A 27,491-nucleotide genomic window follows, 5' to 3' on the forward strand; every position below is an offset into this window, starting at 1 on the left:
ACATACAGTAAGACGTGATGGGGTGTCTGTAGCATTGTGCTGTTGTTTTGTAGTATTTCTTTGACCTGTTTTCCTGAGGTCCTGTATTGCGAAGCGTCTTCATTTGCATTCCTGCAGAATTCAGGCTGTGTTTGGTTGCTCTTGCGTGTATCGTGAGCACTGCACTTGCAATTGCCTTCTCATAGAGAGATATTGAGTTGCTTAACGCCTTTTAAATTTTGAATAATGGATTTTGTGCAGTGTGCAATGTGACTTGTTTTTTAACCTGTTTCCATTATTTGTGTTAAATGCTCTCTTACCCACTTAGATTAGTTTTTTTGTTGTTGTTTGGGGGGAAATGCAGCTTAAGTTTGGCTGCATTTATTTTTACTTCATTAAATAGTCATTTGTTTTGTTTCTATGAGAATTCTAATTTGTCCCAGTAATGGATAAAATGGGTTTGTTATATATGTTTAGCTGTTAAGCAATGATGTCTTGTTTTGTTTCTTCTGTTTGTTTGAGTTTGAGAATATTTAGTTATTGTAGCCATACTGAACATCTGTTGAATTTTAATGTGAGTCTAAAGCACTTAAAATAGTCTCTCTTCCCCTCTCTCCTCGTTTTTTTCTCTTTGCTGGCACTTTGTATTTTTCTGAATCTGTTGTAGAGCTAATCTCATCTTACTAGTGGCTCCACCACCCCAAACACTCAAATTTTGGTTTTGAATCAACATTTGTAAACTATGCATTTAAACCTTTTGCTGCACAGAGATTTTGTAATTAATTTTAAGACTTTCCGGCATAAATAAAATGTATTTTATGATTGCTTTATCGATGACTATAAGAATATTTTATCTTTTAAGAGATTCTTACTCCAAAAAGCTCTATTTAGAAAAAATGGCACTTTTTACGAATGGGGTATAAACTGCCGGTCCTTTTTTTTGAGCAAGCAAATCACAGTCTTAAAGAGACAGTTCACCCAAAAATGACAATTGTCATTAATTACTTACCCCCATGGCGACCTTTGTTCATCTTCGGAACAATTTGTAGAAATTGTTAAATAAAGTCATTATTTTTGTTTTCTTTGCGCATAAAGTTTTCTCGTAGCTTCATAACACTACGGTTGAATCACTGACTGACTATTTTAATGATGTCCTTACTACCTTTCTGGGCCTTGAACATGTCAGTTGCTTTGCTGTCTATGGAGGGTCAGAAAGCTCTCGGATTTCATCAAAAATATCTTAATTTGTGTTCCGAAGATGAACAAAGGTCTTATGGGTTTAGAACGACATGAGGGCGAATAATAAGTGACAATTTTCATTTTTGGGTGAACTATCCCTTTTAAAGAGAACTATTAAGAATGTTCAAATATTATATAATATGAAAAGTAATTGATATTCAATTAATCTATATTAGATATTTTACCTACATACTATTTAGCTATTCCACATTTGCCTGCAACCTGATTCTTTTTATAATTTTTGAAATATGTTAGCAGGGGATGGCAAATGGCATTCAATGGCAGAGTGAAAAATAATTATTTGCAACTGTTACCCATTATGGTGTATTTTATTTGAATTCACGAGCACCACAACAAAACTTATAAATCAAGTTTTTAACCCATGTTCAGACATTTCTCAAATTCTGATGACGTTTTTGGAAACTCCATATACAATAGACCATTTACTATCTTATGTATCATAACTTCTTCAATAACATAAGGTTAATAGAATAATATTTTGTACCCTATTCTTGGAAAGTGCCAATGTTTCAGACATCAGATTTTCTCATCCTCTAAATGTTGACGTCATAACATTTTGTTTCTCATGAACAAATTTGTATTTTGTGGAAAGAAAAAAAAAGGGATGATAGAAAAAAATAAAAAGTGTGATCAATTCTACTGTTACGGTACAATATTGGCACCAAATGTTTTCAATATTTTTGTGCAAATGTATTTTCAGATTGTCTCTCTCTCAAATGTTTACAAATGCTCTATGTTCATTGGCATACCTGTTGTACTAATCTGTGGATGTTGGAAGGGAAGATTTCTATAAAAAAACAAACAAATGTGTAACTCGTTTGGCTTGTGTGTCTTAATCAAATACAGCTGCAGAAAGCTGACCTCATTTATGCAGCGATTGTGTTAACGTTAGCAGGTCTGACACCTGCATAAACCAGAAAAAACTACAAATTTTACCCAGGCCAAGAGAAATACGCTGACACAGCAACCTCCTACAATCAGGATCGCCCACCTGAGCGCCGAGGTCACTGGTTTAGAGGAACCGTCAGACCTGAGGCCGTACAACACAATACAAGGAAACTTTTCCAGGAAGACGGTAGGATGTCCTTTTTTGACCTTTTAATCTCCTAATGTCTCCAAATGTGTTATGAGCACATTGGCTTTGGCAGAGAATTAATTGGCTACTGATCTGTGAAATAAGACTGATCATCAGTAGGGTTTGAGCCCAGTCCAATTCAGATTCTTAGAGTTGCTTTCAAGAAATTGAAGCGCTTTTACATATTCAAAAAATACTGTATTTTTGTCATTATTTTGATCCAAAGAAACCACTGATATTCAGGTGTTGATTGGTCAGTGTGCTTCTAACAATAAACACTAAACCAGCTTTTCTCTAGAAAAGTTATATTGCACATATCCAGTGACATTGCTGCCGTTGAGAATCGTGACATTTGTGCACAAGATCATTTCATTCATCAAAAATATTTGAATACAAAAATAAACCTTTAAATCATTTAAATTTTTTAGCTCTGTCGATTGTCAATGATTTGCATGATCATCCAAGGATATGTTTGGTCCTCGATATCCCTGAGTCAACGACACCATTGTCCCTTTGCTCCTGTCATATTTTCATCCATCTTCTCCTCTGTTATGGATCGATGGATGCTTTCTGCTCTGACGTGTCCCATGAGTTCAGCACGGCAGCGGAACAGGTCTTGATCCCATTTTCCTCAAGTCTTTCGGTAGAGGAGTTACCAGGGAAAGCTGTATGAAAAAACACGAAGATATGTTAGAAAGTGACCTCTGCATTTTGCATATGCATGATGATAAGCGTTATTTCATAAGCAAAACAGTTTAAGCTAACAGGACAAGACTAGTTTTATTCAACTGCATGTAGAAGAGTATGGTGAACTCGATGTAAGTTGCTTTGAATAAAAGCATATACCAAACACATTAGAAAAAGCCATTTTCAGTTTGATCCCGATTATGGGCAACAATGGAAATTCGGATAGTCGACGCACATTCTGTGAAGTTTTTGTGACTTTGCTGGACGAAGAACAGCAGAACAAAGAAAGCGAATCCCAAGCAGCCGAAGATCATTCCGCACAACAGGAAACTGAAGCTACCTTGATTGTTCATCACCTGAGGGAGGAAAGAGACTCAAATCAACAGTTACAAGAATAGCTCAACTGGTAGACCATGACAGCACTAGCAATGCAAAGGTCATGGGTTACGTCCCCAGGAGCCAAGATGTAAATATTTAAGTCAGACTTACCGAACCCACGATCACCTGAAGTAACATCTCACCCATCCCTGCGCTGGTCACCATGACTGTGGTGGCACAACCTGAAGAAGAAACAAAACAAAAAAAAAAAGAAGAAAAATCTGAGTTTATTGTATCTAGGCAATGAGTTCAAAAATACTATTAAAAAGAAAAAACTGAAATGGTTTCTCAAAATTATGTTGCAGCAATGTTCAAACTGCCATTGAAATCTGATGAAAGCTGAATAAAACAAACTTAAATAACGCTAACTTAGGGCTTCAAGATTTGGGGGGGGATAATCTGATTTTTATGATTAAAATAGCAATTGGGATTTCAAATGCAATCTTTTTCCCCCAGAGCTGTGATTGTCTATAGGTATGCACAGCTTGGCCAAAGACTTGGTAATTATACCTCAAAATGACTATAAAATAATAATAATGTCAAAAATATTTCACTGTAAAACAAAAAAGACAGAACATATACAAATATATATAATAACTTTTATAGTACAAGGGTACATAATGGTTAATATAGTTAACTAAAAACAAAAAACATTTTTATTACTTAAAATAAATGTTAACTGACATGATTTTTTTTTCTCTTTTTCCATTTAGTTTACTTGATATACTACAATATCTAAAACTATAGTCATATTTGAAAAAAAAGATATAATAAAAATGACAAATGCACTCAAGATTACTAAAAACTTTTAAAAAAATTAAAATGAAAACAATTACAAAAATAAAAACCAATTCAAAATATGAATCCAATATAATAGTATTTTAATGATACTAAAATAACACCGGAACTGCTTGCGTGTAAAAGAACACAGTGCCATGCTTCACTCTGAAACACATCACGCATACATGTATTTAAATAAAATCACAAACTTTGCTATTTGATAATTGCATAAGCCATACTGCAATTCTGAGTTTATTTTGCTTAATCGCCACACTAACTTGCACTGCATTTTTAATGCAGGTCCATTTAACACACTGTCGATATCTCGGATCAAAAAACTGAGTGGCACTTTTAGTCAGGACTTCCCTTGCAACAGCGATGGGATTTCTCCCATTCATTTGTATTCAAATTGTTCAGGATTCATATGCATTTCAATACATCTGTTACAGCTGAATCCAGTCAGTTGAATTCCAGCCCAGACCTGCTCTAATGATAGGGATATTTTTAATGATAATGATTTTTTTTTTTTTTTTTATCGCTCTACCCTAACAACCCCCATATCTACGGCATACAGAGGGCGCTCAGTAATTAGCCATTTATTTTGAAATAATTCCTCCCAAAGGATTTGACCGCTGGGTTTAAAAAAGGATCGTCTCCACCGTAAGACACAAGACCTGTCGGACCAAACCTTCCCAGAAAGTCAAAGGCCAACAGCGGAAAGAATTAACCGGGGCGGCTCCTGTTGCCTTTGGCTCAGCAGTAAACCTTAAATAAATACTGAACAGTGGAACCACCAATGGCTACTGTCAAATCAATGAAAGCCTTGGACAAAAAGGCGATTTAACAATGCCAGAGACAGCGGCAGTCCATCTGTCGCAATACCTTTATACTCCAGGACGTCTTCAGTGAATGCGAGCGTGCAGGGGAAGATACTGCTTATAAATAGGCCGAGACAGCAGGTGCCGATGAAGAGGAACGCACGGCTGTTGGAGAAGATCAGCAGCAGAAGTAGTGTGACTATCACACCCACCTACGAGAGAACAGAATGGAGAGGATTTGCATTTGGACACACACCATCAACAAAGGCTTTGTTATTTGAGGTGAACAACCCCTGCTTTATCTGCGCGAGGAATGGAAATTAAGAGGCCCGCTGTCATAAAGTTTTGGCACAAATAAAAGTGTGAAAGGAGAAAGGAGCGTTTGTCACACCAGATAAACAAATGTCACATCTGGCGAATGGACAGGGCAGAGCAGGATGCAGAACAAGGATGTTTGTTCCTGTCCAAAGTTTCCCTTGGTGCATCGTAGATGACGCATCTTTTTTTTTTTTTTGATAGTATAAACCTCTTTTATAGTCCATCTGACTCAACAGCAGTCTGACACCTTGGTTGCATTAGACCATTTTCAGCTAAAAAGGGAACACTTTCTTTGAGTTTTGGCTGTACGTTTACACAACAACAGTGTTTTGACGGCTTGAAAATGCTAAAAAAAAATTCTAAGTGCACGTTTTTTGAAAACAGGACCATTATTGTATGCATGTAAACTATGAAAACATTTAGTATCAAAACAGCAAATAAATAAATAACATGTAAAAAAAAAAATACATAACATTATCACATTAAAATAAAATAATTCTTAATTTATTATGAACATATGTTTATTTCTGTTAATTTTCACGCTTACATGACCAGCCAAAAAGTGGCCCAAAACCCTCTAAAAACAAACAAACAAAGTCTGAACAGGTTGGGAGACAACTTAGACAAAATAAAAAAAATATAGACAAAAAGGGTAGACATCTTATACTAAATCCTAAACCTAAAACACAATTTTATTTTAAAGAAGTAAATAAAGGTATTATATTATATATATATATATATAAAACCACTGGATGTAGACAAAAAAAAATGTAGACAATATAGGCACAAAAAGGGTAGACAAATCTTATACTAAATCCTTGACCTAAAACACAACATTTAGCTTTAAAAAAAAAAAGTAAATGGACATTTGTAAAAAAAAAAAAAAAGGTTTTATATATATATATATATATATATATATAAGGGATGGGCAACTTCAGTCCTGGAGGGCCGGTGTCCTGCAGAGTTTAGCTCCAACCCTAATCAAACACACCTGTCTGTAACTTTCTAGTGATCTTGCAGACATTAATTAGCTTCTTCAGGTGTGTCTGATTAGGGTTGGAGCTAAACTCTGCAGGACACCGGCCCTCCAGGACCGAAGTTGCCCATCCCTGATATTGATAGAGATATATATATATATATATATATATATATATATACACACATATATACACAGTGCCCTGCAAAAGTATTGGGACAGTAAGGCCAATTCCTTTATTTTTGCTGTAGACTGAAAACATTTGGGTTTGACATCAAAAGATGAATATGAGATGAGAGATTAACATTTCAGCTTTTATTTACAGGTATTTTCATCTGGATCTGATACACAACTTAGAAGATGGCACCTTTTGTTTGAACCCACCCATTTTTCATGTTACTGTTTTCCAAGTATTGGAACATGTGACTGTCAGGTGTGTTTTGTTGCCCTGGTGTGTCCTATTAATTGATTATTCAAACAGTAACTAGCACTGAATGTCTGCGCTCAGTTTCAGATCCATGCAGACTGCATTTATAGTTAGTTAGACGTGTAACCAACATGAAAACCAGAGAGGTGTCTATGGGTGAAAAACGAGCAATTGTGAAGCTGAGAGAAGATGAAAAATCAATCAAACCATTGCACAAACACTGGGAATAGCAAGTACAACCATTTGGAATCTCCGGAGGAAGAAAGAAACCACTGGTGTACTAAGTAACACACCTCAAACGGGTAGATCTAGGAAAACATTTGCAGTTGATGACAGAAACATTGTGACAGCTGTAAAGAAAGACCCTAAAACAACTGTTAGTGACATCAGCAACAACCTCCAGAGGGTAGGAGTGAAGGTATCACTATCTACTGTTCGCAGAAGACTTCATGAACAAAAGTACAGAGGCTACACCAGAAGATGCAAACCACTCATTAGCAAGAAAAATAGGAGACGAGCCTCAAAAATTCTGGGACAAGGTTTTATGGACCAAAGTGATGGAAAGGCTAAAGTTTGGAGAAAGAAAGGATCTGCTCATGATCCCAAACATGCAAGCTCATCTGAAACACAGTGTACACAGGTGGACATTATAGTACACATTACACAAGTAATGTAATGGCTTGGGCTTTCATCGCTTCTTCTGGGACGGGCTCATTAATCTTCATTAATGATGTAACACATGATGGCAGCAGCAAAATTATCTCAGAAGTCTACAGAAATATTTTGTCTGACAATTTACAGAAAGATGCGACCAAACTGTTTGGGAGATCCTTCATCATGCAGCAAGATAATGACCCAAAACATAGTGCCAAACCAACAAAGGAGTTCATCAGGGGCAAGAAGTGGAAGGTTTTAGACCGGCCAAGTCAATCTCCACACTTAAACCCTGTAGAGTATGCATTTTACCTGCTAAAGAAGAGACTGAAGGGAGTAACCCCCCAAAACTGAAAGCCGGTGAAATTCAGCTTTACATCACAGGAATAAATTACATTTGAAAATACATTAAAATAGAATATCAATATTATTGTTTTTACTGTAAATATATATATGTGTGTGTGAATTCTTCAGTTACTAATGCGGTTACTAATGTTACAGCTGACTTTCTCAGACCACATTTCTAAAACTGCCCGGTCCTGCAGATTTGCTTTATTCAACATCAAGAAGATCAGGCCCTTTCTTTCAGAACATGCTTCACAGCCCAGGCTGGACTATGCAATGCTCTCTTGGCAGGTCTTCCAGCCAGTTTCATCAAACCTCTACAATTAATCCAGAACGTGGCAGCAAGATTAATTTTTAATGAGCCCAAAAGAAAACACATTACACCTCTGTTTATCAATTTGCTGCTCGCATAAAATTCAAGGCATTAATTTTTGCCTACAAAACCATCACTGGCTCTGCACCCCTTTACCTATTCATTACTTCAGATTTATGTGCCCTCTAGAAGCTTACGTTCTGCAAGTGAACGTCGCTTTATTGTGCATCCCAAAGAGGCACAAAATCACTTTCACAGACTTGTAAATGAAATGTTCCCTCCTGCTGGAATATCCTGCCCAACTCAATCTGAGCAGCTGAGTCCCTAGCCATCATAAAAGAATCGGCTAAAAACACATCTCTTCCATCTTTATTTGACCCTCGAACTCTCTCTATTCTAATTCTATTCTTGAAAAAAAAATACTAACACTAGCTTTTCTAATCTTTTTGTATTCTATCTGTTATTTTTTTTATTTTGTATTATACAATTAACAAAAGCAAAAAAAAGCCTCTAACACTAGCTTGCTCTATTCTTTTTCTATTCTATTGGTTTTCTTTTTATTTACTATATAATAAAAAAAACCTTGCTATGTGTACTGTGTTAAGCTAACTGATACTTGTTACAGCACTTGCATATCATTGCTCTTTTGTTGATTTTGATTGCTTCCATTGTCCTCATATGTAAGTCGCTTTGGATAAAAGCGTCTGCTAAATGACTAAATGTATATAATATTATATTATATACTACCAGTTAAAAGTTTGGAATAATATTTTAAAATGTAAATTCTCCCAATGATGGCAAAGTTAAATTTTTAGAAGCATGTTGAAGACAAGTTTCTTCTGCTTAATGTTTTTGGTAGAAATCATGATACACTTTGGAGTATGATTTTAAAAATATATTAATACTTTTATTCAGTAAAGAAATTTATAATTCTGAAAATCCTGAAAAAAAGCATCATGGTTTCCACAAAATAAAATATATAATAAAAAATATATCTAAAAAGAATTATTAACTCAGCACCAATAATAATTGATAATAGCTGAGTACCTTGTACACTTAAGAGTCAGCAACAACTTTTTTGGGAATAATTTCCACAAAACTGGCTTCAAAAGCAAACCAAAGATACTGACCTGACTAACGATGAGCAAGCGTACAGGCTTAAATCGGTAAGACAGAGGAATGGCGGACAGTCGGCCGACAGTGATCGCTGCCCAGAAGACACACGTCAAGTATCCGGCGGTCTTGTGAGGTAGATTCATAGGGGGCGCCACTGCGTAGGTGTACACAAAGCCTGTGTATGAGCCCTGAGGAGTGTGAGATTAAATAATACATGAGTTCAACTAATTAAGCAAATACTCTTCAATTACAGAGCTGAAGCGGCTGAGAAGTGCTAATCCTGCTTACCACTATACCGTCAGAAAAGAAGAGCACCAGACCCCCGAGGATATGGATCCCAAAGAAAGACAGCGGAAAGCTGGGCGCGTTGCCAAGGAGACAGCAGCTGAACAAGTCTTTGTGGCCTGAGGAGACACAAGAGCAGGAAGATTCCAGAAACCTCCTTTCTGGCTTTTATGCACATCTGACCGCATGTTATTTCTGACATGTGCTTCAACACTAAATGTGAACGTGGTCTGATCCCACATGGTAATTATTTCATCAATGTCAGTGGTGCAGAAGTGCTGGCGGGTTGGGATCTTACTTCTGGAAGTCTCTTTCTGATGTCCAGTGTCTTCTGACAGACCAGTGGTTCCCCAGGTTTTCATCGCTAGCACGTCTCCATCTAGTAAACGCCGACTGGGGTCTGATCCGCATGCGAACAGCCGTTCCCAATACATCAGGATTAATATGCCGATGGGAACAGGAAGCTACATGCAGAGAAAACAGGGTTATGCATGTAAAAAATACGATTGATGATTCATAAAGGAATCATTCTTTTGAACAGATTCAGTTGAACCAGTTTGAAAAGGATTCTTAAAGGGATAGTTCATCTAAAAATGGAAATTGTGTCATTAATCACTCACCCTCATGTCGTTCCAAACCCGTAAGACCTTCGTTCATCTTCGGAACAAAAATTGAAATTTTTTTTGATGAAATCCGTCACGTTACTCTTGGTAAACGTGCGGGAAAGACTGACACGGAAGAGAAGAAATTGTTAAATAAAGTCGTTGTTTTTGTTTTCTTTGCGCACAAAAAGTATTCTCGTAGCTTCATAAAATTAAGGTTGAATCAGTGATGTCACATGGACTATTTTAACAATGTTCTGACTACCTTTCTGGGCCTTGAACGTGTCAGTTGTGTTGCGGTCTATGCAGGGTCAGAAAGCTCTCGGATTTCATCAAAAATATCTTAATTTGTGTTCTGAAGATGAACAAAGGTCTTACGGGTTCGGAACGACATGAGGGTGAATAATTAACGACACAATTTCATTTTTGGGTGAACTATCCCTTTAAAAGTCTATTGTAAAGAAGACTTGAAGGACAGCAGTATTAGCTAGTGTAAATGTAATTGACTACACAAAAAAAATTATAATAATAAAAATGCCAAATTAAACTTCCGATTCATCTTTGTCAGATCAGAATCAGTTTCAAACATTCCATTACAATGAATCTGTTCTGAACAACAGTTTAGGAATTGTTTGCATCATCGCTCAGATGTATTGCTGTTTATTAGTTTCTGTGTTGTTCGATGAACATAATACAACCAAATACAAATGCAAATACATCCAAATATCATTCATGTTTATTCAGTACTAGAATGGTTCAGCATTTCAATTCTTGCATGAAACATTATCATAATGTAAAATACATTATTATAATGCATGCACACTACCAATTATTATTATTATTTATTAATTTGTTTGTATGTATTAAAGTTTTGGGGTATAAGATTTTTTTTTTTTTTTTTGAAAAATGTCTCTTCTGCTCACCAGGGCTGCATTTATTTGATCAAGCATACACTAAAACAGTAATATTGTGAATATATTGTAAACTGTAGTTTATTTCTGTGATAAGAGTTGACTTTGCAGCATCATTACTCCAGTCTTCAGTGTCACATGATCCTTCAGAAATCATTCTAATGTGCTGCTCAACAAATATTTCTGATCATCATCAATACTGAAAACAGTTATGCTGCTTTATATTTTTCTGTGAAGTGTGACTCTTTGCAGGTTTCTTTGAATAGAAAGTTCAAACGACAGCATTTATTTGAAATACAATAAAAAAAAAAAGTATTAATTTATCAAAAAACTGACCTACTGATTATATGTATGTGCGATGTAACACTCAACTCACGATGCGATACAATTCACAATACTGATTTACTCAAGATTCTTTTAACAATGAGATTTAAGACAAATTCTAAATGAAAAGTTTTATTATTTCTCAGACAAATGCTGCAAATTTCTGTTTAAATCGAAATGTCAAATAACAAAACTAAAAAAAATTTAAAACAAACCCCAAATCAAACAAATAAATAACAAACATAAATTAAATATCTTCTGTGCGCTTTCCATTTAACCAATGCATTTTTATCACGATACAAACAAAGATGCAGCATAAGCAGTTTTTGTTTTAAATTAGATTGTATTATTTCGTCATTTGAAGCAAAAACGTAGTGGTCTGACTTTAGCTTCGTGAAAATATACTACATAAAACATCTGAATGAAACACAAAAACAGCAGACGGCCTGAATGAGAACGCAGGTGGCACTTATGGAACAGCGTTATTACTATATTATCCATTATACACATTGGTTTTTTTCCTTTGCTACATTGAGCAGGTGTTAGGTGTGTCATACTAACTCTATTTCTCCACTATATTATAGCCAGTGTGTAAACAGAACTGATGGAGTACAGTTGTACAGTATTCATTTCTTTTATTCAAATACCCTCTCAGCTGCCCTTCCTTCGACATTAGAGCTGACAGAGCATTTAGTATGCACACTAACTCCACAACAAGTGGCACGCTACTCTTAAAACAAACTCGTAAAACTCGATACAAAAAAACTCTTACATTGATGACAGCCATGATCCAGAAGGCGTAGGAAACATTGGTCACCACCTCTCCGTCGGTGTGGAGGTGGACACTGGACACGTTGTGCACATGTCTGCCTGCGAGCTTGTTCCTCAGATGCCTTAATGATGTTGCGTTGGTGCTGTTGTTCCCAATCACACAGCTGGTCTCTGACAGGAAGGGGTCAGCGATGAGGGGACTCACTAAAGCGCCGAGACCCACAAAGAAGTGAAGGGCCTAGAAGAGATCAGAGACCACCCAGACGAGACGGAGAATCGGCAATGAGACAAGATTCTTACAATACTAAAATACTCTTAAAACAACACTAACTAAAACTAGCCCTGGAGTTCTCATATTGATCTTTTTTAAACAGAATAAACCACTCAAGACTTGCACTGTAGTGATTTTTACCTCCTGCCATATTGTTTTAATATGATTTTAAACAGAATCCATGTGTGAAAAGAGATCGATTATGTTTGAGTAAATCTGTAACTCACGCAAGTATTGTACACACCAATCATTGCTTTCTATGATATGATAGTAATATGATAGCAGAAATTCTGTGTTTCACAACATTGTAATCCAACTATTTAACTGACGGAGCAAATATAAGCAGTCTATGAAATCTAAATAACATGAACTTCCTCCTTTAGAAAACTGGTAGAGCAACTCTCAGTTATGCAGTTATGACTGGTGTGGTTTGCTTAAATATTTCTTACTGTTAAACATTTTAACCCTTTTGTATGTCAAGGGTGTATCTGCTTTTTACCTTGAACAGTTTTTAAAATGGTAGAGAAATCTATAGGATGACACTGGAAATGCTGACCCAAAATATAGCTTATTTTTGAAGATGTGCAGTTTAAATATTAATACATTGTGTATTCTGTATGTGTGAGGGATGAATGCTGATGAGATAAACACATCAGCTCAAATGAACCTATTTAACCCACCATATCAATCATCTGCTTAAATATAATGTAAATTGCGAAATGTAACACCCACAATCCTTCACTACAAAGTTTAATTTCTGAGAAGACCCCTTGGGAGAGTTTCCATCCTCTCCAAAATATATGACTAAACAATTCAAGAGTCAAATCTGTTTAAAGTCATCATGAATTGTCATATAATGAGATTTACTTAATGAGCATTTCTGAGTGAAAAACTATTCAATGAGGAAAAACAGTGTAGCATTGCATGGTGCATGGTAATATAAAAATACATATAGAAACTATATAATATTAACTTTTAGTTATGGCATTTAAAATATTACAGAATTTTTCTATTTCAAATAAATGCTGTTTTTTTACTTTCTACTCAAAGAACCCTAAAAATGTATCACAGTTTCCACTAAAATATTAAACGGCACAAATGTTTTCAAAATCGATAATAATACAAATGTTTCTTGAATAGCAAATTAGCATATAAAAATGATTTCTGAAGGATCATGTGAGACTGAAGACTAGAGTAATGATGCTGAAAATTCCGCTTTTTAAATAGTAAACATAAATGCTAATAATATTTCACACTATTACAATTTGCATTGTGTTTTTGATCAAATAAATGCAGCCTGGTTGAGCAAAAAAGACCTCCATCCCCTAGCTTTTGAACTGTAGTGTATATATATATAGTTCATAAGAACTCCTTTTGTGTTCTAGAGAAAAGTCAAATGGGTTTTGAAGGTGGGTAGATGACAATAGAACTTTTTTTGTTCAAAGAAAACTATTTGTATACTTTGCGTGTAAAGGCTTTATACATGTGAATGGCATATTTCTGCCACAGCCTTTCAGACAAACACTGTAATCATGCAAGGTAAAAGATACTATTTTTTTTGGAAGTTACTGACTAGATACTGACCTGCAGGAAAACTGTGGAGTCTTTCTGGTAGATCTTGACAAGTTGTAGGTTAGAGATGGTGTCAATGATGCCCATGGCGAGACCGGATACCGCCAAGGCAAAGGCCAACAGGAGCAACTTATGGCATAGTGGGATGACGGCAAAAACCACAGAGATGGTGAGGCTGGACACAGCCAATGCTGACAAAGAACTCACAAGCCTAAGAGAAATAAATGAGATAGTGTGCATGAAATAAAAAAAACCCATATTAAAGTAATAGTACTAGTAGTCAGAATATTGGTTGCCAAAATACAATGCATTCTCTAGGGGTAAAACTTTTTATAGTAGAAAAAAGTGGCTGAGCATATTTAGTAGCATGTTATATATAAAAATAAAATTTTTAAACAGATCTCATGTGAAACAGCCTCATGTGAGTCTTTTGAAATAAAGCGGTTCTGTGTGGTGTCTCTGTAATGCTGCCCAATTTTATTTCCAGACATCTCTGACTTTATTTTCACCTTGGCCCATTTAATTTCTGTTTGCATGACTTATCAAATGCTGCTTCTACTGATAACAGGTGATACCAGTGGATGTGTGACACTTGCTTGCTTTATACCAGTTTTCTACCGTCCACGTGTTATCGGAAATTTCCCACTTAAGTTTGTTGTGTGCTTTATTGTCAGAAAGAGGATACCAGGTTCATTCTAGTCTATTTCTTGAGCAAGTTTTATGATAAAGCCGAAATGTAATGAAGACATTCAACTAATATCCAATGGATTTTGTATAAAATGTAGACCTCATTTGTTGACAACCATATAAACATTACTTTCTACATTGCATTGTATACCATGCTCTCATTATCTTGCTAACAATTCTGACATTTCAGTCACATAAATGCTGTTTTCACTGAGTAAAATACATAGAATATGCATCAAATGATTATTTATATACATAAATATACATGACTAATGGCAAGAGAAAGCAGTGTGGATGTTGTGGAAAAAAACGAAAAGTTTCCCTGTCATAAATATGACTTAAGAAGGTCATATTCAGGTCCAATTTCCATCTAGGAAACTCGTATTTACGATAATTCTGATAGCACGTGAAGGCAGCATTAAGATACATGCCACAAACTGTAAAATCAATAGAGCAGAACAGACAGAGGTAAACACAGAGAATGGTATGTGGTTAAATATAGTCAGGACTGTAAAACAGAGATAAAGATCTTTTACAAGAGAACCATACCCAAATCCACAGAGATAAACAAAGTAATATGATTATCTGTAATGGGGGAATCAAAAAGAAAGGGACTATAGTGTGACACTGAGAGCACAAGTTTCCAAATAAAAGCAATTAAAAGAGACCTGAGGGTAAAACACGACTAAAGCACGAGAGAGCCATGCTGGCTATAGAATCTGCATAGTTTTACATGTTTTTCAGTCAATAATTCCATGGTATAGTCTTAGAACTGTGGGGTGACTACAAAACAATTAGTAGTTTAGTAATTATAAGCAGAGGAAATATTTGCTTATAGCCATAAAAACCACTCCTTGAATGTTGCTTTAAAGGAGCAGATGTTGTTTCTAACCTTTTTGAACCCACTTACAAAAATGCACTTCACAAAAGTGAATTTCTTGATCATATCTTTATCTGTCAGGCAAAACAACAGCAGGGCAGAGTATGTTTTTATGGCTCGCATCCCAGATAACTGAGACAGCAAGACTTTAATGAGCGCATGACCACTACTGGGATTTCCAGAGAGAGGCCACGGAGAAACCCATCAGTCCTAAAGAAATCAAATAATCGATGATTAGAGGCCGCCAAAAACAATATCATGCAGGATGCATTTAAAATGCTTTATCTCGTGGGGAAGTGTAAGATACATGACTGGGAGAGGGGAAAAAAACAACAACAAAACTTCTGTCGTCACGAGAAATACACTACACGATTTCCCCCCAATTTACAGTCTGGAGAAGTTGACGCTAGTTGCCAAAAATCAGAGCCAGTCTGCAGATTTAAGTTGACAGATTTGATAGAAAATGGTCACACACTGATTTTCCGCTTCAGTCGTAATATATCCAACATGTTTGATATTTTCAGCTGATTGGTTTTCATTTGTCACGACACATTTCTGTGAGAGTTTGTTGTGATCAGAAAGACTATAAAGTCTATAAAGAGTGTGTGATCCTCAGTCGTTTAGTGTATGATGGCCAGTTTTCGTCTGTGACTGTTCAGATTTTACTCTAATAACTTTTAAGGATGGATGGATGGATGGATGGATGGATGGATATAGAGATAGAGAGATATAGAGATAGAGAGAGAGAGATATAGATGGATGGATGGATGGATGGATGGATAGATATAGAGATAGAGAGAGATAGATATAGAGAGAGAGAGATATAGAGAGAGAGAGAGATAGATGGATGGATGGATGGATGGATTAGATAGAGAGATATAGAGAGATAGAGAGAGAGATATGGATGGATGGATGGATGGATGGATGGATGGATGGATGGATGGATGGATGGATAGATAGATCGAGAGATCGAGGGATGGAAGATTAGATAGATACACAGATAGACAGATAGATAGATGGATGGATGGATAGATATAGAGAGATATAGAGATAGAGAGAGATAGATATAGAGAGAGAGAGAGATAGATGGATGGATGGATGGATGGATTAGATAGAGAGATAGAGAGAGATAGAGAGATAGAGAGAGAGATATGGATGGATGGATGGATGGATAGATAGATCGATCGAGAGATCGAGGGATGGAAGATTAGATAGATACACAGATAGACAGATAGATAGATGGATGGATGGATGGATGGATGGAAGATTAGATAGATAGATAGATAGATAGATAGATAGATAGATAGATAGATAGATAGATAGATAGATAGATAGATAGATAGATAGATAGATAGATAGATAGATAGACGGATGGACAGATGGATAGATGGATAGATTATCTTTGAAAGGCCTATTTTTCAGTTCCTTATTGTTTTGAGGAAGTAGGCAAAGTAAATGTTTTCTTAAAAACTGTAAATAAAATATTATACGAGGAAGCTGCCATACAACAGTCCCATTAACCCTTTTTATTCAGCAAAGATGATTACAGTGTGTATCTTTAGGACTTATAATGTCCTTTTTTTCTGATTTAAAATAATTTAGAGTTTTTAAAAGTACCAAAATTCTACATTACAATAATATAAGATCATAATAGCTGCATAGCATTGGCCTAATTATTAAGGTCGGGGATATAAACTGGGATATTTTACATTTAAATATTTTAAAATTAAATTCAATGCTTCTGAGACAGATGGACATTACATGTCAACCACCAAAGAATAAAGAAATTAAATATAAGTTGCAATAGATCTCTTCAAAACACTCACGTTTTACTGAAGAATCCTCCAATGGTGCTTCCAATAAAGAGGAAAAACTGTTGGGAGAAGAAGACCAGAGTGATCTCCTGAAGCGTGGACTGAGTCTGACATCTCAGGTCCAGAATGGTCGGACCCAGAAAAGCGACACATAGTCCAAAACTAAAAAATACACTCCAATATGTAAGAGTATGCTGCCAGTTACTGCGGAATAATGCGCAGATGCGTTCATTAATCAGTTGCTTCATGCTGGAGAAAGTTTCTGAGGTGTTTCTTGAAGCATTTACGCAGATGGAACTCATCAAGGAGACTTGCCTAAAGTGACAGTCGCGTGTTCAGAGCGAGTCATCAGAGCGATGCTTGTCCGATTCGCGAGTGAGTCGTTCATTCGAACCGGTTCTTTTGAACGATTCAGTCTGAACTGACCCGTTTGTGGAGAAGCGCTATGTTTTGCATCATACTACTGTTGTTTAAATGTGTGTTTTTTTAAAAGTCACTCATTAGGAAATTATAATCTTGTATAGCCTCCTATTAGACATAAATTGAAACATGCTGAAGTCGTTATCAACGCAAAATATGACATATAGGCCTGCAGTTAAATAACAAATACCGACGACGAGCATTTAACTTAGGCTAATATTTAATTGCATTAAACGTTTATGCCACGCAGCGACTTGTGGATGAACCAAATAGTTCATAAACGATTCGCTCAAACTATTTAAACTTCCAACACTATCAGGAGGAGATCAGTGCCACGTGTTTTATCAAAAATAACACTTATCGATTCATGACTCAAACGAACCGGTTCAATGATTCATTTAAGAGATTCAAACAGATCCGTGCAACAGGTGTTTTTCTCAACAGGTTGGTCGTCAACAAAGAAATCACGCACTGCTGCCTGGGGCGTCGCTCATATTTGGACTGTTTTGTTTTACAGATATTTTCATTTGAACCATATGCATCTGACAGGTCCAACGAGTCTTTTGTTGCAGCTATGTTAATAATGCACACACTAATAATTTGCATACAGGTTCATCTTGCTGTCCAGGAGTCAGTATGTTGCATAAACCAAATCCTATTTCAAGTTTACTTTGTGAAGTGTACTAATGACAAACACCATTCAAGACAGTAAGACTATTGTTTAAGACAAAGGTAGTCACATTCCCATGGTTCAGCTCAACGTTATCATTTATTTAGTTTATTATTTAATTAGTTTTGGCATTTTCGCAATCACAATACATTCAGCTTCAGAATATCATAATTGAATAGACAAATCACACAAAATATTTAATATCACATTTCATACAAAAATCTAAATCTTTTATAAAACATTTAGACATCATCTAAGTTCATTTAATACCATTGTTTCTCTTTTTTTCTGGCAAAAGTTCACTGAGAATAAAGAAAACACTTGTCAAAATACATATATTTATATATTAATTATTTTCAATAGAGTATTTAAAATATTTTAATTTACCACAAAACATAAATTAGCGCTGCTGCTGCAGTAACGTTAAACTAAATCCTTTTAAGTCATTATATTTGATAGAATTTCCTCTTTGTCACTCATTCTCAATATTTCTGTTCCCTGGTGGCCTTTAAATAACCAAGCTTTTCATTGCTGTCCACTGTAAAACTAGCTTGTGCTCAGTGCCGTTTACAATAAAGACTCATAGTGCTTTCATTTTTAAACTACAAGATACAGTAGGAGAAGGGGAACAACATTAGGTTTCTGGTCCAGGACACTTGCATGCCATGTGCAAATACGGAGTAGCAATTAGCAAAACGAATATCTGCATGTGCAATTACTTGAAAGGACCGAGATCCTTGAGGAGATTGAAGTAGATGTTTTTCCAAAAGGCGTAAAATTGGACCCCATCATCTCTTACGGTCTGCAAAAGGCACCTTTTGAAGATTTCTTAAATTAGTAACTATAGTTAAAGATGCTGTAAGCGAGTACAGCTTTTTTTTATCCAGATACAGTCTTTACCTGTCAATCATTTAGTGGACAGGGTGGGATTTTGAAGAATTCTGTTCTAAAATCACTTACAGCACCTTTAGTTGTTGAACTTAAATGGTATCATGACAGAATTCAAGTAATTCTCGATTTAATGGCTCAAATATTTCTATGACAATTTACATTTTTAATGTGTCAGCTCTTCTCTGTATTATAGTACCGAATGAATGCTTATGAAATCATCTGCAATATCAGCTTGTGCAATGACTCAAACACGAATGGCAAAACAAGTCAAACCTCAAACAGAAATGAAGGAAATTTCACTCTGTGGAAAATTAGGACACGAAGTTACCATGTTTCTTGCACATACACATACACGCACACTTAAAAATACTATGAACGTCTGAAAATACTACTAGATGCAGGTGGATAAAAGGCTGAACTCAAATCTAAATGTCTTTCCATTTAAAGCTTTGAGTTTTAGGATCAGTGTGGTTTTTAGGTTTGCAATAGACCGCAGGAGAGATTTGATTTGAGCCTTTGTTACACTTGTAACCAGCTCAAGTTATGACTGAGGATGATTCACTTCTATACAGTCCGTTTTCTGAAGTACAGACTAGTAAATTGTTGTGTATGTGAATGGATGCATGCATGTTTTGGATTGAGAAACAAAGCTTTTTGTTCACATCACTCATGCACACCACTTTGATTTTTTTGTCCTCAGAATATGCTTTGTCTGCGGTTCTTGCCTCGACCTGGATTTGGAGAAAATGACCTACTGTTAGACGGATCTGCAGGAGTGCAGGTGAGTATGTTTTAAAGCATTTAATCTTACAAATTTATGGATGGGATTAATGTGCATGACTAAACATGATCAAGTTGCACTCTGATGTCAAATCAATGGAATTGAATACCTGGCGGCTGGAAAACTGAGCTCTTGTGTCCCGGATCCTTCTGTAGTTGGATCTCCCTCAGTGAAAACACAGACGAGGCTAGAGAGGATAGAAGACAAGTGGGTGATGATCAAAGCAAATGTATTGTCTTGTTTTTTGTTTCGTCAAGGTGAAAGACAGATTATAAGGCAACTGTTGTGGTTATATTCTAGAAATAGTGAAAATATTGGGATAAACTCACTGTCAGGTATGGAGTGAATGTTCTCGCCCAGAGTCAGGAAGTAAGAGTGTCTCAGAGACGACTCGGCCGAAATCCTGCGCCTGGTGTCGTACTGAACAGAAACAAAACAAAAAATGAGGGGAAAACAGAGAATTGCATTTTTTTATTGGATTGTTCCCAATAAATTAACTACAGCTGAATCACAGCCGTGCCGATATACAGCCATATAACATGGCTACGAGATTGCTCATAAATAATATTAATATTATACATAATATTTCAATCTGAATTTACCATATGTTAAGATTTATATGTATATGAAGAGTTCATTTGCAAAGACAGATAACTCAGAAATCGTGTTTTCTCATTGTGCATTCCAATTAATCTCAATCAAACTGCAGTTGGGTTATTTTGATTAGGTTAAAAAAAATGCAGCTAACTTACACAATAAGGACATAACATAAAAAAAAAAACTAGATTTTTGACATTTTTAAAAAGTTATCAGTTTTTGCAAATAAACTCTTCATATATACAGTCATGGCCAAAAATATCGGCACCCTTGCAATTCTGTCAGAAAATGCAACCCTTCTCTCAGAAAATTGTTGCAGTTGCAAATGTTTTGGTACTCGCATGTTTATTTAATTTATTTTTTCATTGGCACAACACAAAAAAAAACAGAAGAAAAGTCAAATCTGATACAATTCCACACAGAACCCAAAAAAAATGTACTGGACAAAAATATTAGCACCCTTAACTTAATATTTAGTAGCACCCCCTTTGGAAAAAATAACTGAAATCAATCACTTCCTATATCCATAATGAGTTGCTTACACCTCTCTACTGGAATTTTGGACCACTCTTCTTTTGCAAACTTCTCCAGGCCATTCAGATTTGAAGGATGCCTTCTCCCAACTGCTGTTTTGAGATCTCTCCACAGGTGTTTTATGGGATTCAGATCTGGACTCATTGCTGGCCATTTCAGAACTCTCCAGCGCTTTGTTTGAAACCATTTTTGATTGCTTTTTTAAGTGTTTCGGGTCATTGTCCTGCTGGAAGACCCATGACCTCTGGTGAAGACGCAGCTTTCTGACACGTTCTACATTGGTCCCCAAAATGTTTGGTTATCATCAGATTTCATGATACCGTTCACACAGTCAAGGCATCCAGTGCCAGAAGCAGCAAAGCAACCCCAAAACATCTTTGAACCTCCACCATCTTTGACTGTAGGGACTGTGTTCTTTTCTTTGAAGGCCTCATTTCTTTTTCTGTAAACAGTGCCATGATGTCCTTTACCAGAAAGCTCTACTTTTGTCTCATCTGTCCACAGTACGTTCTCCCAGAAGGATTGTGGTTGTGTCACATAAGTTTTGGCAAACTCCAGTCTTGCTTTTTTATGCCTTTGTGTCAGTAGTGGTGTCCTCCTGGGTCTCCTACCATAGCGTCCCTTTTCATTCAGATGGCGACGGATAGTGCGAGCTGACACTGTTATACCCTGTGTCTGCAGATCAGCTTGAATTAGTTTGGAAGTTAATCGGGGTTCTTTATTCACCATTTGAACATGGGTTGTAAACCTCTTGATGATATTGTGCACAGTGGACACAGGACCATTAAGACTTCTGGAGATGGACTTGTAGCCTTGAGATTGTCCATGTTTTTCCAAAAAAATGTCTTTCAAATCCACAGACAACTCTTTACACTTCTTTCTTTCTCCATGCTCAGTGTGACACACAACACAAAGGTTGAGTCAACTTTTCTCCATTTTAACTGGTTGCAAGTGTGATTACTGTATTGCCCACTCTTGTTACTTGCCACAGGTGTGTCTAAATACAAATTACAGGAGCATCACATGCTTGAAAAGCAATTATTTCTTACAATTTTGAAAAGGTGCCAATAATTTTGTCTAGTCCATTTTTGAGTTATGTGTGAAATTTGATCAAGTTTGACTTTTCTTCTGTTTGTTTTTGTTTGTTTTTTTGTGTTGTTGCAGTGCAAACAAAAACAATAAGCACGTGAATACCAAAACATTTGCAACTGGAAAATTTTCAGAGAGAAGTGTTGCATTTTCTGACAGAATTGCAAGGGTGCCGATATTTTTGGTCATGACTGTATATATGTCTAAATCAACCTAAGTTTTAGTTAAAATTAATTTTGTGTAACATTTAAAAAAGAATACCGTACATAGATTACTTTAAATATAATATAAATGTCAGAATATTTTTTATACATATTTGTTTCTCAGCAGAGAAAGACTACACTTTTGTTTTAATCAACTTAAGGTTGAATTAAATTTTTTATCGATTTTTATAAGTTCAGTAAATACTCCCAAAGCTAACAAAAATGCACTAAAGTCACAGAACTTGAATGCTGATCCTTTATGTGACTTGTGCGCATGCGCAACGCTGCTTTCAGTGTTTTGTGCACGAGCGCAAGTTACAGTAGCCGCCTGTGATCTTCCCCGTCGTGTGTGCTCTTCACTAATGACTCGATTTGAGCACAGCTCCCCTGACTTGTTGATGCCTGAGCTATAAAGTAGTTTTAAATAATGAAGCACCCATCACCCTGCTGTCATCTCACACAAAGTTATAAAATTGTCTCCGGCGAAGTTTGGCGGTGTTTCAAGCGAGCAGAGCGTTCAGAGCGCATTGTGTGAGGCTGACGGCGCGATCAGTCAGCGGGGTTTGATGAGAAACAGGTGCACGGTTCGGACTCATTAAGGCCGCTGTCACCATTAACGAATCACGCGCTCCGCGGTCTTTCATCATAATGACAGGTCAGCGCGCACTCAAGCTGCGCGCGCCACCAGAACGCGCAGAGAGAAAGAGAGAAATGCATTCACGTTTTTACACAAATACCTCATTCTACCGAAATACAAACGCACGCAATCTTAGACCTCCCAATGACAACGACTTCTGTTGTTAAATTAAACGAATCGTAACTAATACACACTGACCCTACCTCTGTTTTATGCCTTTTATTATCTGACACCATCAGGGTAAAGTTTGTAAGTATAGATTTTATTTAGGACATTATTTGGTACATTTATAAACCCTTTTAAATACATTTACCCTACTGTCATTCTGGAGACCAAGCGTATTGACTTTAAAATTTCGTAAATTAAGGTAGTTTGATGGTTTTAAGCTGGCTTTCCAGACTGACTAGCCAAAAGTGGCCCAACAACCCTCTAAAACCAGCAAAAAATCAAACAAACATAACAAAAAAGAGTCTTAGGTTGGGAGACTAAGACCAGCAAAATGAAGAGAAAAACAAAAATGCTGACAATGTAGACACAAAAAAAGGGTAGACTTAGTCTTATACTAAATCCAAAACATCTTTTAGTGGGTTTTTTTAAGAACTAAGACATTTTTAAATATTTATTTATTTTAAAAAGGGGTCAAAATCCCTCTAAAACCAGCAAAAAGATCACTCTTTTTTAAAAAGCAGTGAATAAAGACATTTTAGTTGCTCTGAATTATAAATTAAACATTTTGAGGACATTTTGAGGCTTTTTTTAGTCCTGAAATGTACACTGCAATTGTGTAGAAACAATTTTCACTTAAAAATTGCTAGTAAATTTCAGAATTAATTACAGAGAAATGGCAGTAACGCATTAATACAATTTTGAAGTAGAAAAAAATTAAAAAATATTTTCTTGAATGTACTTCAATAATCTGTTGTTCATTCATTTTTTTTCTATTTACAATACAATATATAGGCTAGCTTTACCACTTATATGCATTACTGTATATGCAACGTATACTGTAGACTACAGTCAGAGCGCTGTGATCAGCATCGGGTCTATAGCCTGTGGCACCCCTCTTAGTTCAGTCATTCCCCCAACATAATCTTGAACAATATTCCTCTGAAAGGTCCTTACTCTTGCCTGTACCTGAGTGAAGCGTGGAGATGTCAGCCTGCGTTTGTTTACCTGTGTTTTGATAACGCTATAATGCTCCGTGCCTGACACCCCTGCCTGTATCAAACTAATTGGACCTGGAGGAGAGCAGGCAGAGAGGGGAAGTTGACTCCATAATTAGCTTCTGAGCTCACTCCGTCTCGGCAGCGAAACTCTTAACAAGGGCCTTTTTTCACCCGGGGATTTGTGGGAGCTGAACAGTTTCAGTTCCATGGCATTAAACAGCACCTCACTGGCCTCTGAGTCTGCACATGTGCTGTGAGCTTGTTAGAAATCACACATAAATGTCTGTTCTAATGCTAGAGCTTGACCGATGTTTTTTTTTTATTTTTTGTTTGATATGGATTTTAGTTATGATTTATTGATTTTATTTGAATAGTACAGATCATTTCTAATTGATAGTTGATCTATTTTTTTAGTTATTATTTTATTGCTTAGTTTTGGCACAATAATTATGATTTTTTTTTTTACATTTGAGATTATTCTGATATATTATTATTATTATATTTTAGATTTTTGACCCGATGCATAATGATTTAGTTGTTATGCTACAATGATTGTTTTTTAATAATTTAATTTATTATTATTATTATTCCGTTTAATTGATTAATAGTTGATCTTTTAATTTATTTTATTTGTAATAATAATTTCTACATTTTGACACAATAATTCATATTATTGATAATGCATGCACATGATTAGACTATTAGAAGACTAGGGGCTTGTGTTGGTAAAACATTAATTTGTAATATTAATTTGTGAACATTCTGATTGCAAAACATCTTTGCATAAATATAACTGCTTATTATTTAGTCATTTTAATTAGAAGTTTTTTTCATCTGATTTTTATTAATTATTTTATTTTAGATTTTTGACACGATGCATAATGATTAGAGTAACACAGGGCTAAAAACACAATGTTAAAAAATATGAATATTTGCGACCAGTCGAGTCTAATATTGTTATTGATAATAATAATAATAATAATACTTATAATAGTACAAAAAATGCTGCCGATACGTGTTTCTCGGCTGAGAATGCACAACTTTTACATAAATTATAGCATTTTGTGGTGATTTATTGGAGAAATTTATCAGTATGACCTGATATTAACCAACAGAAAAGTGTGAATATCAGTATTATCGGATTATTAATCTCTTATTATGCAGATGTCAACAGAATTGCATGGCTGTATTTACAGGTGCACACCTGGGGTTATTGCTATCATCTGTTAAAACAGCAGTGTTTTTAACTATAAATGAACACTTTAAGATGTAAAACTTTTTAGTTTTAGTTACTTTTTCTTATTTGTAAGTCGCTTTGGACAAAAGCGTCTGCTAAATGACAAAAGTAAAAAAGTAAAGAGTGTAAAGACCATCGACTCTACCGTGCGACTCCACCGGGCAGGGACACCGGCAAGGGATAGTAGTAGCTTTTTATTGAATTTATTCATTGATATGTTTATTATTGAAATGTTGTTGTTATATGCATGTGTTAATTTTATTTAATTTCTTTATTTTCTTAAATATGTGGGTAGATAGTATTTATAGAGTTGTAACTTTTTAGTTTTAGTTACTTTTTCTTATTTGTAAGTCGCTTTGGACAAAAGCGTCTGCTAAATGACAAAAGTAAAAGTAAGTAAGTAAAGTATGTATAGACAGTGACTTGCTTACATTTTTCTATCAAAATAGCCAGTAATTTTCCTGTTTTATCCATGCTGTGATACCAGAAATATTGTCTTCCTGCTATTCTGCCATATGTCGTCCTCCGATGACCTTCATCAGCAGGGCATTTCTAAACACAGTACCACTGCTGGCTAGGTATGTGTGTGTGTTTTTGGACTCTTCTCAGTACAGCCCTGCAGGGCTGTTGTTTCTGACGTCTGACATCGGAAATCCTCATATTATATAAATCTATTATCTCATATCTCATTGGCTCCTCCTCAACATTCCAAGAAAAGGAAAGATAACTATTGACAGAACAGTGCACCTCAGATAATGTAAGAATGTGCAAGTACATAAATAAAGGGCTTGACACTTATTTATTATTATATAAGAGCACATGTGCTGCTAATTTTTAAATATTTAGGAGGGCATAAAGAATTAAATGTGCAATGAATGTGTAGATGTATGCAATGAAAGTCCAATGATGCTTCTTCATTGGAACATATTGAGAGAAATGTAGCATTACATCACCAATGGATCCTCTGCAGTGAATGGGTGCCGTCAGAATGAGAGTCCAAACAGCTGATAAAAACATCACAATAATCCACACCATTCCAGTCCATCAATTAACGTCTTCTGAAGCAAAAAGCTGCGGGTTTGTAAGCAATAAATCTATCATTAACATATTTTTAACTTAAAACCATTGCTTTCGGCCAAAGTATGAGTCCTCTGTTCATAATATTGCTTTCTCAGGAGGAACATTTTTCATGTCTGAATCACAATAAAAATGTGTAGTTTTAAACAAATACGCTGTGAGAAGACAACATTATGGACAGTATTTTGTCTAGAAGCGACGGTTTAAAGTTAAAACATCTTAATGATGTATTTGTTTTCTACAAAGTTGCAGCTTTTTGTTTCACATGACATTAATTGATGGACTGGCGTGGTGTGGATTATTGTGGTGTTTTTATCAGCTGTTTGGACTCTCATTTTGACGGCACCCATTCACTTTAGGGGATCCATTGGTGAGCAATGTAATGATACATTTCTCCAAATCTGTTCTGATGAAGAATCAAACATCTTGGATGGCCAGAGAGTGAGTAAAATGTCTGCAAATTTCTGCACTATTGCTTTAATAATTATGAAATTGTGTACATTCTAAACATTGAAATGAATGAAATTAAACATGATTTATTTTGTAACCAAAAAAAGAAATTCTGTACAATGCAGGACTTTTAATTATTAACACTCACGCTTGTGGTGCAGTAGCTGAGGCTTCACATTTGTGATTGCATACTTGCATAAAGTATGTCTCTAGCTGAAATCAGAATAATCAAATATTTATTTTCCACGGATTATTTCACTTACCAGCAATAGAGCGGTAAGAAGATCTATTCCCTCTGTGTCAAGCCTTAAAAAGAAAAAAGAAAAAACTAAAAAAACATACTTTATATTACAATATTCACCATCTATAATTCATATCATGCAAAGTCTCCAAAATAGAGCTCTGGTGTTATTTATACATACAGGGGTGTTTTTGTTTGTACGTTTCATTTAAAGAAGCCGATAGCTAGTCCTGTTGCTTGCATGTTAGTTTGTGG

General features: G+C 35.7%; 2 protein-coding genes across 3 annotated transcripts in view; both read right to left on the bottom strand.

Annotated features, from left to right (window-relative positions):
- Positions 1-1,523: 1,523 nt before the first annotated feature.
- Positions 1,524-17,620, bottom strand: LOC306855067 (major facilitator superfamily domain-containing protein 4A). 2 transcript variants are annotated; one of them, XM_079393497.1, is made up of 10 exons: positions 17,256-17,620; positions 13,875-14,073; positions 12,021-12,257; positions 9,710-9,875; positions 9,415-9,530; positions 9,141-9,314; positions 5,042-5,189; positions 3,491-3,561; positions 3,237-3,357; positions 1,524-2,979 (listed from the first exon to the last, which is right to left on the bottom strand). In XM_079393497.1, exons 1-10 carry the CDS (start codon positions 17,543-17,545, stop codon positions 2,864-2,866), a joined length of 1,638 nt encoding a protein of 545 aa, XP_079249623.1. In that variant the 5' UTR covers positions 17,546-17,620; the 3' UTR covers positions 1,524-2,863. The 2 variants fall into 2 exon arrangements, with proteins under 2 accessions (XP_079249623.1, XP_079249624.1); XM_079393498.1 differs by lacking the exon at positions 12,021-12,257 and having other exon boundaries at positions 1,525-2,979; positions 17,256-17,585.
- A 795-nt stretch (positions 17,621-18,415) lies between these two features.
- LOC306854888 (cyclin-dependent kinase 18-like) overlaps positions 18,416-27,491 on the bottom strand; it is a 73,590-nt gene continuing 64,514 nt past the window's right edge. Inside the window, exons 13-16 of the mRNA XM_079393186.1 lie at positions 27,259-27,301; positions 20,335-20,425; positions 20,115-20,192; positions 18,416-19,955 (exon numbers count right to left, since the gene is read on the bottom strand). Of these exons, the coding sequence (XP_079249312.1) occupies positions 19,921-19,955; positions 20,115-20,192; positions 20,335-20,425; positions 27,259-27,301 (247 nt within the window). The 3' untranslated portion in view covers positions 18,416-19,920. The remainder of the gene's footprint in view (positions 19,956-20,114; positions 20,193-20,334; positions 20,426-27,258; positions 27,302-27,491) is intronic.

Source organism: Barbus barbus, assembly GCF_936440315.1.
Source record: "Barbus barbus genome assembly, chromosome: 35".
NCBI lineage: Eukaryota > Metazoa > Chordata > Actinopteri > Cypriniformes > Cyprinidae > Barbus > Barbus barbus.